General features: G+C 40.6%; 1 protein-coding gene across 1 annotated transcript in view; it reads left to right on the forward strand.

Annotated features, from left to right (window-relative positions):
• Positions 1-14,509, forward strand: part of tcea1 (transcription elongation factor A (SII), 1) — a 17,033-nt gene extending 2,524 nt beyond the window's left edge. The window contains exons 2-6 of the mRNA XM_034182611.1: positions 2,772-2,874; positions 3,344-3,498; positions 3,716-3,862; positions 12,769-12,840; positions 14,110-14,509. Coding sequence (XP_034038502.1) covers positions 2,772-2,874; positions 3,344-3,498; positions 3,716-3,862; positions 12,769-12,840; positions 14,110-14,118 — 486 coding nt within the window. The 3' untranslated portion in view covers positions 14,119-14,509. The remainder of the gene's footprint in view (positions 1-2,771; positions 2,875-3,343; positions 3,499-3,715; positions 3,863-12,768; positions 12,841-14,109) is intronic.
• The last annotated feature ends 3,200 nt before the right edge of the window (positions 14,510-17,709 follow it).

Consider the following 17,709-nt stretch of genomic DNA (forward strand, 5'->3'; position numbering starts at 1 on the left):
GGCAGAGGGAGTGAGAGAGAGAGAGAGAGGCAGGGGGAGTGAGAGAGAAAGAGAGAGGCAGGGGGAGTAAGAGAGGGAGAGAGAAGGAGAGGGGGAGAGAGAAAGAGAGGGGGAGAGAGAAAGAGGGAGAGGGGGAGAGAGAAAGAGAGGCAGAGGGAGGGAGAGAGGCAGAGGGAGGGAGAGAGGCAGAGGGAGGGAGAGGGAGGGAGAGAGAAAGAGAGGCAGAGGGAGAGAGAAAGAGAGGGAGAGGGGGAGAGAGAGAAAGAGAGGCAGAGGGAGGGAGAAAAAAGAAAGAGAGAACTTTATTTTTAATTTTTACTCTTAACACATGCTTAAACATGTTTCCCATGTCAATAAAGCTCCATGGACATTGAAAATTGAGTTGAGCGAGCGAGAGAGACAGACAGACAGACAAGGAGGGAGAGGGAGAGAGACAGAGGGAGACAGACAGACAAAGAGAAAAGACAGCACTCTCTCTAAGTCTATAAAAATAAGGCTATAAAAGTTTATAAAAAAAATAAAAGTACTTAATGCTTTCACCAAAACATCAAATCTAGGCTTTCATCTTAGATGCATCTTCCGGCAAACTGTAGCTGAACTTTCAGCTCTCCTTTTTAAGAAAATCCTTATAAAATCAACAATAATCATAATAATGTTAAAACAAACAGAGCTCTGGTATCGGATCGGAAACGGCAGATATCCAAATTCAAGTATCTCGATCGGATCGGAAGTGAAAAATTGTAGATTGGTGCATCCCTATTTGTTGTTCTTGTTTTTTTTGTTTGTTTGTTTTTTTTTTCTGCTCGTAGCGAGGCCCCTCATCTGAAACTAGTCAAAATACCAGGACGTATACTCCGGAAAATACTGAGTATGCACAGTGCATCTGAAAAGTATTCACAGCGCTGCACTTTATCCACATTTTGTTACATTATAGCCTTTTTCCAAAATTTATTAAATCATTTTTTTCCCTCAGAATTCTACGCACAATACACCATAATGAAGATCTTAGATTTTTGCAAATTTATTAAAAAATTAAAAACCTAATAAATCACATGTGCATAAGTATTCACAGCCTTTGCCATTAAGCTCAAAATTGAGATCAGGTGCATCTTGTTTCCACTGATCATCGTTGAGATGTTTCTACAGCTTAATTGGAGTCCACCTGGCGTGAATTCAGTTGATTGGACATGATTTGGAAAGACACATACCTGTCTACGGATAAGGTCCCACAGTTGACAGTGCATGTCAGAGCACAAACCAAGCATGAAGTCAAAGGAATTGTCTGTAGACCTCAGACACAGGATTGTCTTGAGGCACAAATCTGGGAAGGGTACAGAAACATTTCGGCTGCTTTGAAGGTCCCAATGAGCACAGTGGCCTCCATCATCTGTAAATGGAAGAAGTTTCGATCCACCAGGACTCTTCCTAGAGCTAGCCGCCCATCTAAATTGAGTGATCGGGTGAGAAGGGCCTTAGTCAGGGAGGTGACCAAGAACCCGATGGTCAGTCTGTCAGAGCTCCAGCATTCCTCTGTGGAGAGAGAAGAACCTTGCAGAAGGACAACCATCTCTGCAGCAATCCACCAATCAGGCCTGTATGGTAGAGTGGCCAGACAGAAGCCACTCCTTAGTAAAAGGCCCATGGAAGCCCACCTGGAGTTTGCCAAAAGTCACCTGAAGGACTCTCAGACCATGAGAAACAAAATTCTCTGGTCTGATGAGACAAATACTGAACACTTCAGCGTGAATGCCAGACGTCATGTTTGGAGTAAACCAGGCACCATCCCTACAGTGAAGCATGGTGGTGGCAGCATAATGCTGTGGGGATGTTTTTCAGCAGCAGGAACTGGGAGACTAGTCAGGATTGAGATACAGATGAATGCAGCAATTTACAGAGACATCCTGAATGAAAACCTGCTCCAGAGCACTCTTGACCTCAGACTGGGGCGATGGTTCATCTTTCTGCAGGACAATGACCCTAAGCACATAGAATTTTGAGAGGAAAACATTCATTTGCTGCATTTTGGAACAAGGCTTTATCATAACAAAATGTGGACAAAAGTGAAGCACTGGAATACTTTCTGGATACACTGTATATTAGTGATGTCATGGATCACAAAACTCATGGTTTGCATCGGATCTTGGGTTTCAGTCACAAATTGAATCAGCAAAAAAGTGGAGACAAATATAATTTTGGTTTCCACTTTTTAAAGGGGCTTAAGGAACAATGAAAACAAGGCGTTCAGTGTTACAATATTTTAAAACAACTTAATTGTTATATTAAATTGCAATATGAGCTGTACTAGAGAATAAAAAATAACTTTTGTCAGCATCATAAAAAGCAATTTAATAAACACAGCATGCTTGAGTTTATAACTTCCAGTTAAAAAACAATCTGAGGATGTCTGACGGCGCACCAACAGCGTGAGACAGCACACGGTCTGTTTTTATCACACCATATTTACGTGAAATTGCACTTTTTTTCTCTCTCTCTCTCCGATTACAATTGGATTTTTACTTGCAACTACGGAGATTTATGCAGTTGGTACCCTAAAACCAAGTCACAATGACAATAAAACTGTACTTTATGCTATTATTTAAACTTTGCAATTAATTAATTCATGGTCATATGTGTCTTAAACCGTGAGGGGTGGTCTCTGCAGATCACCGATCAACTATGATCCATGACACCATTAGTGTGTGTGTGTGTGTGTGTGTGTGTGTGTGTGTGTGTGTGTGTGTGTGTATGGTTTGGAACCACATCCTTTTTAGTGCTTTTTTAAATTTATGTGCTCGTCTCCACCACCTTGTGTTTCAGATGACTATATTAATATCGGTGCTGATTGTGAGGAACTTGGTGCACAGATTGAGGAATATATCCTTTTTTATTTCAAATGAAGTTTTAAAAGCTGAACTATATGATGTGGGGCGTGGTGACTCCGAGGTTAAAGTGCTAGCTGTCTGTGCTAAAGGTTGTCCCGTCTGGGACTGATACCTGCCTAATGACCTTGTCTATACCCAGCCGCAAAAGTGAGTACGTGACTGATTTTGGTTGGTTACATACAGTGTAAGACCGTCCAACCTCATCATGCCATGTCCCAGGATGTGTACTACTCTAACTAGTACTTTCTCAGTGAAAATTAAATTTGGGTTAGTTGTATTACTTCACAATGTCATGAAATTCTGATGTTTTTACTGTATTTGAAGTAGTTTTTATTCATTTGTATTGATGCTAATCATATGCAAACAATAAGGAAAAGAAATTTACAAAGTACCCAAATCATTACTTTTTGTAGTAAAGCATAAGTAAAATGTTGTTGCTGAATTTCTTAACATGCTGTTACGCATTTTCCAAGAGTTTAAAAACACAGACATGAAGTACAAGAACCGTGTGCGGAGCCGGATCTCGAACTTGAAGGATGTGAAGAACCCAAATTTAAGGAAGACTGTTTTATGTGGGAGTGTAACGCCTGAGCGTATGGCTAAGATGACTGCAGAGGTGTGTTGGCTTTTGGAGACTAAATCTTAAAATGCTTGAATCAGGACAAAAAGGGAACACCTTGAGTAGTTTTAGTATGTTAACTAGTTATAGTCTGTCTTAAAATGGTTTAGGAAACTGTTTTCTATACACATATAATAGATTTTACATCTCTTATTGTCACAGGTATGAATTAAAATCAGCACTGAAAAACGTTGTTGTGCATTTGTTCCTGTAGGAAATGGCAAGTGATGAACTTAAAGAAATTAGGAAGAATTTGACCAAAGAAGCTGTCAGGGACCACCAAATGGCCACCACTGGGGGCGTGCAGACTGACCTGTTCACATGTGGCAAGTGCAAGGGAAAGAACTGCACCTATACACAGGTATGGAGTACACTGTAGTATTTCAGGTATTACTAGTTACCCAAAATGCAACATGAACTTATTTGTAAAATGTATGTATGAAGTGTTATGTGCTCCAACACCGGCCTGAGAGTTATGGGTTCTACACAGTGTCTTAGATGTTCCTCGGACTGCCCTGTGCTGGACAGAGACTGCTGATACAGATAATCATGGTCGGCGCATTTCCATTTTATAGAGAGCAAAATTTTTAAAAAATAGAATGGTTGTATGGTTTCATACAGTAGCGTTCAGAATAATAGTAGGTTTCGAGTATATTTCTTATTGTTACATGGGAAACAAGGTACCAGTAGATTCAGTAGATTCTCACAAATCCAACAAGACCAAGCATTCATGATATGCACACTCTTAAGGCTATGAAATTGGGCTATTAGTAAAAAAAAGTAGAAAAGGGGGTGTTCACAATAATAGTAGTGTGGCATTCAGTCAGTGAGTTCGTCAATTTTGTTGAACAAACAGCTGTGAATCAGGTGTCCCCTATTTAAGGATGAAGCCAGCACCTGTTGAACATGCTTTTCTCTTTGAACGCCTGAGGAAAATGGGACGTTCAAGACATTGTTCAGAAGAACAGCGTAGTTTGATTAAAAAGTTGATTGGAGAGGGAAAAACTTATACGCAGGTGCAAAAAATTATACGCTGTTCATCTACAATGATCGCCAATGCTTTAAAATGGACAAAAAAAAAAACAGAGACACGTGGAAGAAAACGGAAAACAACCATCAAAATGGACAGAAGAATAACCAGAATGGCAAAGGCTCACCCATTGATCAGCTCCAGGATGATCAAAGACAGTCTGGAGCAGGTGGCGGCATAATCACTGGCACGCACAACACTGGACCAGCATCAGCAAAAAAAAAAAAAAAAATCTGACTGACGATCTTCCAACCGCATTCGCTCCACAGCGCTCTGCACCCAGCTCCTGCCCCCTCTCCCAGAGACCCATGTGTAAAATTAGCCTAGCGTGCATCAAAATCAAAGTTACCTGATAGCGTTACAAGTAGGGATGGGTATCAAGAACCGGTTCCTTTCGGGTATCGTTAAGAAATGGTTCGATCCACCGGCATCAATAAGCTTTTTGCTTGTTATTGGTCCTTCAGAGTGGCCGTTGTTTTGGGGGGTGTTTGTCAGGAAAATGATCATTTCTCTACATTGATCACAGACCCTGCAGCGGGTCCGTAATCAACTTTTCTGCAGCGTGGCTTTGCTTTGAACCTTGAACCAATCGAGCAGAGGGTCGCAGATTGAAGCAGTGCTTCGAACTATTGCTTCGTTTATTCTTTCTTTCTTTCGCTTAATTTTCCCCCGCTAAAACCCTAAAGAGCATACGTCTGTGAGTATTATTTACCTTTTTTATGTTAAACCGACCTGTTATGGTCTTCTGAAACAGTTGATAGATGTATTTTATAACTTAAAAATGGGAGCAATGCTAACGTGTTAGCATGTCTATGGCATTTTCAATTTTAAAAGTTAGCATTAAGCAGTTGCAGCTGTCATCACGTTCGGGTGCATTTGTTTTCAAATTGTAATATTTTTTAAATTTATTTTTGTTTATATATTAATAATCTAATGATTATTATATACAATATATAGTTATTATATACAGTTTTAGAGAAAGAGACAAAGAACCTGAATAGAAACACAACAGAAAATATAAAAGCAACTAACAATGAACATACAGAAATAAATGTTTCCTGTGAACACCTATGGGCTGCTTTTGTCACCAAGCTTGCAGTATTCTCAGGTGACATTGCGTTCTCCACCTTCCGCTACTTCCGATACTTGAGGGAGTTGTCCTCACAACACAACATCAGCACCGCTGAAATAGCCGAATACATGCATGAGCTGGAGACGGAGTTCACGACCCGCTTTGTGGATTTTTAAACGGTACGGTCTGATGTTCTCCTTCTTGATCAAGCCTGGCAGCTTTGATGAACATGACCTGAACGCAGCTCTGATCGACTGGATGGATATACAGGACGTGGAGATGCAGCTGATAGAGCTGAAGAGCTCATCACTGTGGGTGACGAAGTTTGCAGAGCTCCGAAAGCAGTTGGAATCCACCCCTGTGCAACAGCACGGATGCTGCATCCTCGCATGCTGGACGTCTGCACCAGAGAAGTTCAGCTGTCTCAAGAACATTGCATTGGCCCTCTTGTCAGTGTTCGGCTCATCATACCTGTGTGACCAGGTATTTTCGCACATCAAAAGTGTGCTCAGCCCCATCCGCAGCCGTTTGACAACAGACCATTCTGAGGCATGTTTACAATTAAAAGTGACAAACTACGAACCCCAAATAAAAAGGCTCAGCCAAGAAAAGCAAGGACAGGGATCACACTGACTGGTAGGCAAGATATATTAATTGAGACATAGCCTATGATTCATTTTAGTTTCAGCCCACACTGATTAGTTAAATACGTTGCTGTTTGCTTTGAATTTGTTGAACGTATTCCTGTAGTTTATGTCATTTTTACCATTATTGTTAATAGTGGCACACTCATTGACTGCAAAATTTGAAATTGGCACTCAATGTTTCAAAGGTTGCCGACCCCTGGTCTGGAGTTACCTGTAAGTGCTGTGACAATTAGAAGATGCCTTTGTGAAGCTAATTTATTTGCAAGAATCCCCCGCAAAGTCCCTCTGTTACATGTGCAGAAGAGCTTACAATTTGCCAAAGAACACATCAACTGGCCTAAAGAGAAATGGAGAAATGTTTTGCGGACTGATGAGAGTAAAATTGTTCTTTTTGGGTCCAAGGGCCACAGACAGTTTGTGAAACGACCCCCAAACTCTGAATTCAAGCCACAGTTCAGTGAAGACAGTGAAGCATGTTGGTACAAGCATCATGATATGGGCATGTTTCTCCTACTGTGGTGTTGGGCCTATATATCGCATACCAGGTATCATGGACCAGTTTGGATATGTCAAAATACTTGAAGAGGTCATGTTGCCTTATGCTGAAGAGGACATACCCTTGAAATGGATGTTTCAACAAGACAGTGACCCCAAGCACACTAGTAAACGAGCAAAATCTTGGTTCCAAACCAACAAAATTAATGCCTCGTAGATGTGAAGAGATCATGAAAAACTGTGGTTATACAACTAAATACTAGTTTAGTGATTCACAGGATTGCTAAAAAAAGCAGTTTGAACATAATAGTTTTGAGTTTGTAGCGTCAACAGCAGATGCTACTATTATTGTGAACACCCCCTTTTCTACTTTTTTTTACTAATAGCCCAATTTCATAGCCTTAAGAGTGTGCATATCATGAATGCTTGGTCTTGTTGGATTTGTGAGAATCTTCTGAATCTACTGGTACCTTGTTTCCCATGTAACAATCAATCAATCAATTTTTTTATATAGCGCCAAATCACAACAAACAGTTGCCCCAAGGCGCTTCATATTGCAAGGCCATACAATAATTATGTAAAACCCCAACGGTCAAAACGACCCCCTGTGAGCAAGCACTTGGCTACAGTGGGAAGGAACCCCCCCCCCCTAACAGGAAGAAACCCCCAGCAGAACCAGGCTCAGGGAGGGGCAGTCCTCTGCTGGGACTGGTTGGGGCTGAGGGAGAGAACCAGGAAAAAGACATGCTGTGGAGGGGAGCAGAGATTGATCACTAATGATTAAATGCAGAGTGGTGCATACAGAGCAAAAGAGAAAGAAACAGTGCATCATGGGAACCCCCCAGCAGTCTACGTCTATAGCAGCATAACTAAGGGATGGTTCAGGGTCACCTGATCCAGCCCTAACTATAAGCTTTAGCAAAAAGGAAAGTTTTAAGCCTAATCTTAAAAGTAGAGAGGGTGTCTGTCTCCCTGATCTGAATTGGGAGCTGGTTCCACAGGAGAGGAGCCTGAAAGCTGAAGGCTCTGCCTCCCATTCTACTCTTACAAACCCTAGGAACTACAAGTAAGCCTGCAGTCTGAGAGCGAAGCGCTCTATTGGGGTGATATGGTACTACGAGGTCCCTAAGATAAGATGGGACCTGATTATTCAAAACCTTATAAGTAAGAAGAAGAATTTTAAATTCTATTCTAGAATTAACAGGAAGCCAATGAAGAGAGGCCAATATGGGTGAGATATGCTCTCTCCTTCTAGTCCCCGTCAGTACTCTAGCTGCAGCATTTTGAATTAACTGAAGGCTTTTTAGGGAACTTTTAGGACAACCTGATAATAATGAATTACAATAGTCCAGCCTAGAGGAAATAAATGCATGAATTAGTTTTTCAGCATCACTCTGAGACAAGACCTTTCTGATTTTAGAGATATTGCATAAATGCAAAAAAGCAGTCCTACATATTTGTTTAATATGCGCTTTGAATGACATATCCTGATCAAAATGACTCCAAGATTTCTCACAGTATTACTAGAGGTCAGGGTAATGCCATCCACAGTAAGGATCTGGTTAGACACCATGTTTCTAAGATTTGTGGGGCCAAGTACAATAACTTCAGTTTTATCTGAGTTTAAAAGCAGGAAATTAGAGGTCATCCATGTCTTTATGTCTGTAAGACAGTCCTGCAGTTTAGCTAATTGGTGTGTGTCCTCTGGCTTCATGGATAGATAAAGCTGGGTATCATCTGCGTAACAATGAAAATGTAAGCAATACCGTCTAATAATACTGCCTAAGGGAAGCATGTATAAAGTGAATAAAATTGGTCCTAGCACAGAACCTTGTGGAACTCCATAATTAACTTTAGTCTGTGAAGAAGATTCCCCATTTACATGAACAAATTGTAATCTATTAGACAAATATGATTCAAACCACCGCAGCGCAGTGCCTTTAATACTTATGGCATGCTCTAATCTCTGTAATAAAATTTTATGGTCAACAGTATCAAAAGCAGCACTGAGGTCTAACAGAACAAGCACAGAGATGAGTCCACTGTCCGAGGCCATAAGAAGATCATTTGTAACCTTCACTAATGCTGTTTCTGTACTATGATGAATTCTAAAACCTGACTGAAACTCTTCAAATAGACCATTCCTCTGCAGATGATCAGTTAGCTGTTTTACAACTACCCTTTCAAGAATTTTTGAGAGAAAAGGAAGGTTGGAGATTGGCCTATAATTAGCTAAGATAGCTGGGTCAAGTGATGGCTTTTTAAGTAATGGTTTAATTACTGCCACCTTAAAAGCCTGTGGTACATAGCCAACTAACAAAGATAGATTGATCATATTTAAGATCAAAGCATTAAATAATGGTAGGGCTTCCTTGAGCAGCCTGGTAGGAATGGGGTCTAATAAACATGTTGATGGTTTGGATGAAGTAACTAATGAAAATAACTCAGACAGAACAATCGGAGAGAAAGAGTCTAACCAAATACAGGCATCACTGAAAGCAGCCAAAGATAACGATACGTCTTTGGGATGGTTATGAGTAATTTTTTCTCTAATAGTTAAAATTTTGTTAGCAAAGAAAGTCATGAAGTCATTACTAGTTAAAGTTAATGGAATACTCAGCTCAATAGAGCTCTGACTCTTTGTCAGCCTGGCTACAGTGCTGAAAAGAAACCTGGGGTTGTTCTTATTTTCTTCAATTAGTGATGAGTAGAAAGATGTCCTAGCTTTACGGAGGGCTTTTTTATAGAGCAACAGACTCTTTTTCCAGGCTAAGTGAAGATCTTCTAAATTAGTGAGACGCCATTTCCTCTCCAACTTACGGGTTATCTGCTTTAAGCTACGAGTTTGTGAGTTATACCACGGAGTCAGGCACTTCTGATTTAAAGCTCTCTTTTTTAGAGGAGCTACAGCATCCAAAGTTGTCTTCAGTGAGGATGTAGAACTATTGACGAGATACTCTATCTCACTTACAGAGTTTAGGTAGCTACTCTGCACTGTGTTGGTATATGGCATTAGAGAACATAAAGAAGGAATCATATCCTTAAACCTAGTTACAGCGCTTTCTGAAAGACTTCTAGTGTAATGAAACTTATTCCCCACTGCTGGGTAGTCCATCAGAGTAAATGTAAATGTTATTAAGAAATGATCAGACAGAAGGGAGTTTTCAGGGAATACTGTTAAGTCTTCTATTTCCATACCATAAGTCAGAACAAGATCTAAGATATGATTAAAGTGGTTGGTGGACTCATTTACTTTTTGAGCAAAGCCAATAGAGTCTAATAATAGATTAAATGCAGTGTGAGGCTGTCATTCTCAGCATCTGTGTGGATGTTAAAATCGCCCCACTATAATTATCTTATCTGAGCTAAGCACTAAGTCAGACAAAAGGTCTGAAAATTCACAGAGAAACTCACAGTAACGACCAGGTGGACGATAGATAATAACAAATAAACTGGTTTTTGGGACTTCCAATTTGGATGGACAAGACTAAGAGTCAAGCTTTCAAATGAATTAAAGCTCTGTCTGGGTTTTTGATTAATTAATAAGCTGGAATGGAAGATTGCTGCTAATCCTCCGCCCCGGCCCGTGCTACGAGCATTCTGACAGTTAGTGTGACTCGGGGGTGTTGACTCATTTAAACTAACATATTCATCCTGCTGTAACCAGGTTTCTGTAAGGCAGAATAAATCAATATGTTGATCAATTATTATATCATTTACTAACAGGGACTTAGAAGAGAGAGATCTAATGTTTAATAGACCACATTTAACTGTTTTAGTCTGTGGTGCAGTTGAAGGTGATATATTATTTTTTCTTTTTGAATTTTTATGCTTAAATAGATTTTTGCTGGTTATTGGTGGTCTGGGAGCAGGCACCGTCTCTACGGGGATGGGGTAATGATGGGGATGGCAGGGGGAGAGAAGCTGCAGAGAGGTGTGTAAGACTACAACTCTGCTTCCTGGTCCCAACCCTGGATAGTCACGGTTTGGAGGATTTAAGAAAATTGGCCAGATTTCTAGAAATGAGAGCTGCTCCATCCAAAGTGGGATGGATGCCGTCTCTCCTAACAAGACCAGGTTTTCCCCAGAAGCTTTGCCAATTATCTATGAAGCCCACCTCATTTTTTGGACACCACTCAGACAGCCAGCAATTCAAGGAGAACATGCGGCTAAACATGTCACTCCCGGTCTGATTGGGGACGGGGCCCAGAGAAAACTACAGAGTCCGACATTGTTTTTGCAAAGTTACACACCGATTTAATGTTAATTTTAGTGACCTCCGATTGGCGTAACCGGGTGTCATTACTGCCGACGTGAATTACAATCTTACCAAATTTACGCTTAGCCTTAGCCAGCAGTTTCAAATTTCCTTCAATGTCGCCTGCTCTGGCCCCCGGAAGACAATTGACTATGGATGCTGGTGTCGCTAACTTCACATTTCGCAAAACAGAGTCGCCAATAACCAGAGTTTGATCCTCGGCGGGTGTGTCTTCGAGTGGGGAAAAACGGTTAGAGATGTGAACGGGTTGGCGGTGTACACGGGGCTTCTGTTTAGGGCTACGCTTCCTCCTCACAGTCACCCAGTCAGCCTGCTTTCCCGGCTGCTCGGGATCTGCCAGGGGGGAACTAACGGCGGCTAAGCTACCTTGGTCCGCACGACTACAGGGGCCTGGCTAGCTGTAGAATTTTCCACGGTGCGGAGCCGAGTCTCCAATTCGCCCAGCCTGGCCTCCAACGCTACGAATAAGCTACACTTATTACAAGTACCGTTACTGCTAAAGGAGGCCGAGGAATAACTAAATATTTCACACCCAGAGCAGAAAAGTGCGGGAGAGACAGGAGAAGCCGCCATGCTAAATCGGCTAAGAGCTAGTAGCTACGCTAAGCTAGCGGATTCCTAAAAACACGCAAAGTGAATAATGTGTAAATAATTTAGAGGTGATTCAGCAGAAGGAGTGCTTTAGTTAAGGCACGTAAAGATTACACTGGGAAACAAATCGTAATCTAGATAACTAGATCAATCTAACTGCGCAGATTAACAGCTAACAGATACAGAAAACACCGCTGTGTTCCGGAACAGGAAGTGATACAATACCGCAGTGAGAGCCAACCACCAGAGCGCAAATAAGAAATATACTCAAGACCTGGATTAATCTTTTTAGTCACATAGCACTACTATTAATCTGAACACTACTGTAGTAAATACATTCCAACTGCTGTCTTCAGATTAAAATATTTTTCATTCTAAATGACGTTCATGAAGTTATAGACGTTAGCGGCCACTTTGTGAAATGTTTAAGTCAGTGTTGCTCACTGGGCTGCTCTCTGGCACATATACTGAATCCTGGAAGACAAGCCTGACTTCTAGGATTCCTGTTGGCTTCATCAGATTCCATCATCGAATTTTAAATGTCGCTATCCACTGAGCAGGTTTCAAGCTGAGTTTGAAGTAACTGGGATTGGGAGTTTCAGTGTCTCAGGATCTTGTTTACAAGTAGGGGTAAGTTGTAGCATGAGATCAATAGACAGATTGGGGCTGCGTCTGATGTTTTGCGGACGCTGTGGCGGACCATTGTGAAGAAAGAGCAGAGCCAGAAGGTGAGGCTTTGGAGTTACACTCCTGTTTTCATCTGTGGTCATGAACTTTGGGTAATGACTAAAACAACATGGTCAGCAGTCGTGAGATTGCTCCATCCGTCGGGTATCTGCACTTAATATGTGGGAGGGACTCTGAGTAGAGCTGCTGCTTCTTTGCTTCAAAAGGAGCCAGTTGAGGTGGTTTGGGCTTCTAGTGAGGATGCCCACTAGTCGTTTTCCTAGGGAGGTCTTCCATGCACGTCCAAGTGTGAGGAGGACCAGAGGAAGACACAGGACATGCTGGAGGGATTATATTTGCCTGCTGGCTTGGGAACACCTCAGCATTCCCCAGGAAGAGTTAGAGAATGTAGCTGAGGATAGGGAAGTGTGGAGCTTGGTGTGTTATGATATTGTAAAATTAATATTTCTTGTTTGGCTTTTTCCAGGTTCAGACTCGCAGTGCTGATGAACCAATGACTACATTTGTCTTCTGCCAGCAATGTGGAAATAGATGGAAGGTATGGTGGTTAATGTTGGCTTTTAATCACTTTTGGAGCCCAGTAGTTAATTATGCTGCATTAACACATAGGCAGGACGTGTTACGAATGTCATATCTGCATCATTCTTGGCACATTCCTGACATTCTTAACGTGACTTAACACATCTGAATAGGTTTTGTAATAGCGTGTGATATTCGTGATTTTCGTGGAGCATGTTTTTGGCTGTCTTCCACGAGTGTCACGCAGCACCCTCATTTCGCCTCATGCCGTGGAAGTCGCAACTGAGCGTGGTGATCCGTCTTGATGAGTGGTGATCCTTAATAGAGCGTGACAGCATTCTTCTCTGACATGCACACAATTAAACCCTGCTGCACCGCACTCAGTTTCATTGCTGCAGTATGCTGAAGGACAGTGACGCCAAGTCGGCTAAAAGTTTTGTTCCAATGCTCATCAACGCGCTCCTGCAGATGTTCCACCTGCTGCTGTTGCTTGTGCCTGATGTTTGGAAAACAAGCGAGATGAGAGCCGCATGGAGCCACACATCTGGCTCTCTCAGTCTCCTCCTCCTCTCTCCATGGCACAGAGCCTAAGAGAACTAAGAATGCAGTCACAAAGTTCTTCTACTGTGGATTTTGAGGAGCAAACTGGAGCGATCTGAATTGTTCGGGAGCTGATCAATGAATATGGAGGTGTGTGTGGAGACAATTCGACTCATTCACAACGTGACAGAAAGTAACGATGCGCTGTTACATGCCATAGTGCGGAACAGCATGGAACATTATTCTTGACCATGCGTAATGGTTCCTGATAATTCTCCAGCAACACGTGCCATTAATCGTAGCGCGTGGTAACAGATTGCAGCAGTTCCTGAGGACACCTGACGCCTCTGCTTCAAATCATCACAGTCATGATCAGTGGCCAAGAATGTATACTTCATGGCATTCGTAACTTGTCGTCGTTATGTGTCAATGCAGCATTACAGACAAAATGCACGTGACTGCATAGGATTCCGTGTGATTGCTGCTTTCAGTGTCCAAGAGAACAGTTTTAATTCTAATTTTTGTTTTATGTTACACAAGCACTGATGCATTAGAAAAATAATGAGGTGCAAAACAATTTGACAGTGTTATCAGCAGTTAATTAATTTGATTTATGCCCCACCCCATTTTTTATCGCCTTTCTCCTCTTGGTTTATCCAAAGTTTTTATTTTTTTTTTTATATATAACGTGATTAATCATTTGTGTTCAAATGTTTAGGTGCTTATGTTTTGTGTGTGTTTGTTATAGTTTTGTTGAATCTGCAAGTATCATCCTTGGCACTTCGAAAGTAGCAGAATTTCTGGACCAGGTTTGTGTGTCAGCAGCAGAGTGGAGTTTTGTATTCTGTGTATGACGGCACACAGGATGATGTATAAAGACGCCGCTGTGGCTACTGTTTAATAACTATGTCCATAGATTCAGCTCACTGTCCGTTCCTCCAATCCTCATTAAATAAAGAAAAAACTCTTTTGCTATTGTTTTTAGATGTTTCTCACTGTCAGATATATGCATTTGTTGCCTTTTTCTTCATTTTTTTATAAGTAGTTTTTAACACTTTTAATAATGGTTTTGTTTTTTTGGTTTTACCTTACAGCATTGCATTGTTTTATTTAAATTTTCAATAAAGTGTAATCCATTTGACTAGAAAGTAAGGCTCCTGCTTATTTTGTTGCGCTGTTTTCTCCGCCCCTTCTGGTTATGCAAATTTTTAACATCATACTAATCCAGCCAGTGACCTCAGAGGATGCATACAGAAAAGAAGAAGAAAAAAATTTAACACATAAAACAAAGTGAATGGTGATGTATGCATATTAGTCTGTCTAGTGCCAGGATTTGTTTTCATTGGCTGAAACGTGGAGGGCGCCATTGTTTCCCTTTTCATCCCCATTTTTTTAAATTGCCAGGTGCAACCAGTCCTCATTGACGGGGTGATGGGGCCCCTCCCCACAAAAACCAAACCTCCAACTATCACACAGCAGCTTCGACGTGTTGGTTTGCTCTTTTGAAACTTCTACTGAGCATCATTTCGTGCATATTAGACCTTATGAGAAATACTGTTTGTACGCCGATGCAAGTAGCTCAAAAAGTATTTGTTCAAATTACTTGAAAATTTGTTTATGAGGTAAAGACAAATTTTAGATAGATCGGTAATTGTGTATTTTGCAGGTGGTGGCCAAGTGGTTAGTGCACTTGGTTTCAGTGCGGAAGGTTCCTGGTTCAAACCCCGCCTCTGCCACATTTCTCCATGCAATGTGGAGTTGCATCAGGAAGGGCATCCGGTGTAAAACTTTTCCAATTCAACATGCAGATCCATATTGGACTTGCTGTGGCGATCCTGAGTGCAATCAAGGGAGCAGCCAAAGGGACTTACCTTTTTATGAGGTTTGTAACTATGTGGACCTGTGCATGTACAGTAGTGTTCAGAATAATAGTAGTGCTATGTGACTAAAAAGATTAATCCAGGTTTTGAGTATGAGTATATTTCTTATTGTTACATGGGAAACAAGGTACCAGTAGATTCAGTAGATTCTCACAAATCCAACAAGACCAAGCATTCATGATATGCACACTCTTAAGGCTATGAAATTGGGCTATTAGTAAAAAAAAAAAAAAATTCGTAGAAAAGGGTGTTCATAATAATAGTAGTGTGGCATGCAGTCAGTGAGTTTGTCAATTTTGTGGAACAAACAGGTGTGAATCAGGTGTCCCCTATTTAAGGATGAAGCCAGCACCTGTTGAACATGCTTTTCTCTTTGAAAGCCTGAGGAAAATGGGACATTCAAGACATTGTTCAGAAGAACAGCTTATAGTTTGATTAAAACGTTGATTGGAGAGGGGAAAACTTATACACAGGTGCAAAAAATTGGGATGTGGGACTGGGTCACGAAAAGTACATTAATCCATGGTTTTGTGATGGAGGTATGAAGGGGGGGGTCATGGTTAATGTTTGGGCAGGGTACACACTTGCGCTATGGTTATGGTTAGAGTTAGGAGAAGGGGAAGATTATAAATAGCAAAATTTTTAAAAAGCGGGTCACATAAAGCTGGCACTTTCGTGACGGGACACAAAAAAAAATGTGAGACCGGGTTGGACAGGGAATGGAACCCAACTCTACACTGTAGAGTTGCTTCCATTCCCTCATTGAAAAAGGAGTTGGTAGTCCAGCTCCTTGCTCAATGAGCTACTTAAGTTGTGTTTTATGTCACATTTATATACTTCATGTGCATTTGTGATCAAGCCATCCCAGAATCAGTAAAATTATTGTGCTTTATTTTATCTTAAAATGCCCACAAGTCCTTATTTTCTTGGAGAGTAGCAGAAAAAACTAAACCATATACTGTAAACATTCACATTATTTCTTTATATATATGTATATAAATGTATTTTTCAGTAAACGTAGCGCAAAATAACACATTTCATATAGTAAACAGAAGAAGAAACAACATTTATAGGCATCACTCCAAACTATTGGCTTAGATTGTGTTTGAGGTTGATCTGCGTGGTGTAGCCATCAGGTCAAATTGCACATATTAACTTAAAGATTACTTTAAGACAAATGCCACCGTGACGCACACAGCTCGGCGACGAGTTCAGATCAACCCGATCTATCTACTGATCCTGCTGTCCTCCACCATACTGTTTGGTAGTGCTACTGGAATGGGCTGATGTAGTCACGATCAAAGAGTCGAGACCGAACACATGCTGTAATTTGGTTGACATGAGGGACGATTTTGGTAACTGGTTTAGTGCTGCAGTCACCACCCTTACAGCAAGAGTTTAAAAACAACCGTTGCCCGTGAGAAAGATGTCATAAAATTGAATGTCAAGGCACTTCCTCCGTGTGAGGATCTTGTCTTTGAGTGACATGTTTGAGAGGCAACAAAATACAACAAAAACAATCAGAACACATAAGAAGTACTTACCACTTGGCAACTCCAGTTTTAGTAACTGAAAACTTCTATTAAATGCATAAACACTTGAAATGGTAGCTTTGGTGTTACTGCTAAACTAGCCTAGCCTGTGTTAATGTTAATCTTACATTAATTTAAACAGTAGCGTGCAAGTCTGCAGTGCTGTTTTTCAACATGAGTACATCAATAAAACATCAGATTGGACATTTGAAAATGTTAATAGGAAAAAAAACAAGCAAAAGTCAAATGTGACAGAATTTTGTAATTTTTATCGCACCTGTAATCATTTATTAAGGGTGTTCATGTTAACAAAGGTATTCATGTATACATTATTTTATAATTTATAGATACTTAACACCATTAATAAATGATCACTAAATAAAGTTAGTTGTGAAATGTTAGTATGGCCAAAGTAGTTGATTGCCCTTCTGAGTCCAGTCTGCTCGAGGTTTCTTCCTTAAAAAAAGGCCAGAGGGGGTTTTCCTTCACTATGTTGCCTCTGTGTTTGGTGGGGGGTGGGGGGGTCATAAGAATAGGCTTTACCTCTGTGAAGCACCTGGGGGTGACTTATGTTGCGATTTGGAGCTATACAAATAATTTAACTTAGCTGATGTAGTAATAAACATTCACTAACAGCAAACTAAGGCTTACCTGTGCTTAATAATCATTCATTAAGGTTGTTTGTGTTAACTGCATTATTAATTTACACATTACTTTATAATTTATAGATATTGAATAATATTAATAAATAATTTAGTAATATTAATACATCATTAATAAATGAATACTAAACACATTTGTGAATTCACTATTAGTTGATGCAGTAATAAGCATTAACGTGCAATAACAACGCTCAACAGTGTTTAGTAATCATGTATTAAGATTCATGATAAATAAGGTATTAAGTTATACATTATTTTATAATTTATAAAAACA

This window comes from Thalassophryne amazonica, chromosome 12 (genome assembly GCF_902500255.1).
Source record: "Thalassophryne amazonica chromosome 12, fThaAma1.1, whole genome shotgun sequence".
In the NCBI taxonomy this organism is placed as follows: domain Eukaryota; kingdom Metazoa; phylum Chordata; class Actinopteri; order Batrachoidiformes; family Batrachoididae; genus Thalassophryne; species Thalassophryne amazonica.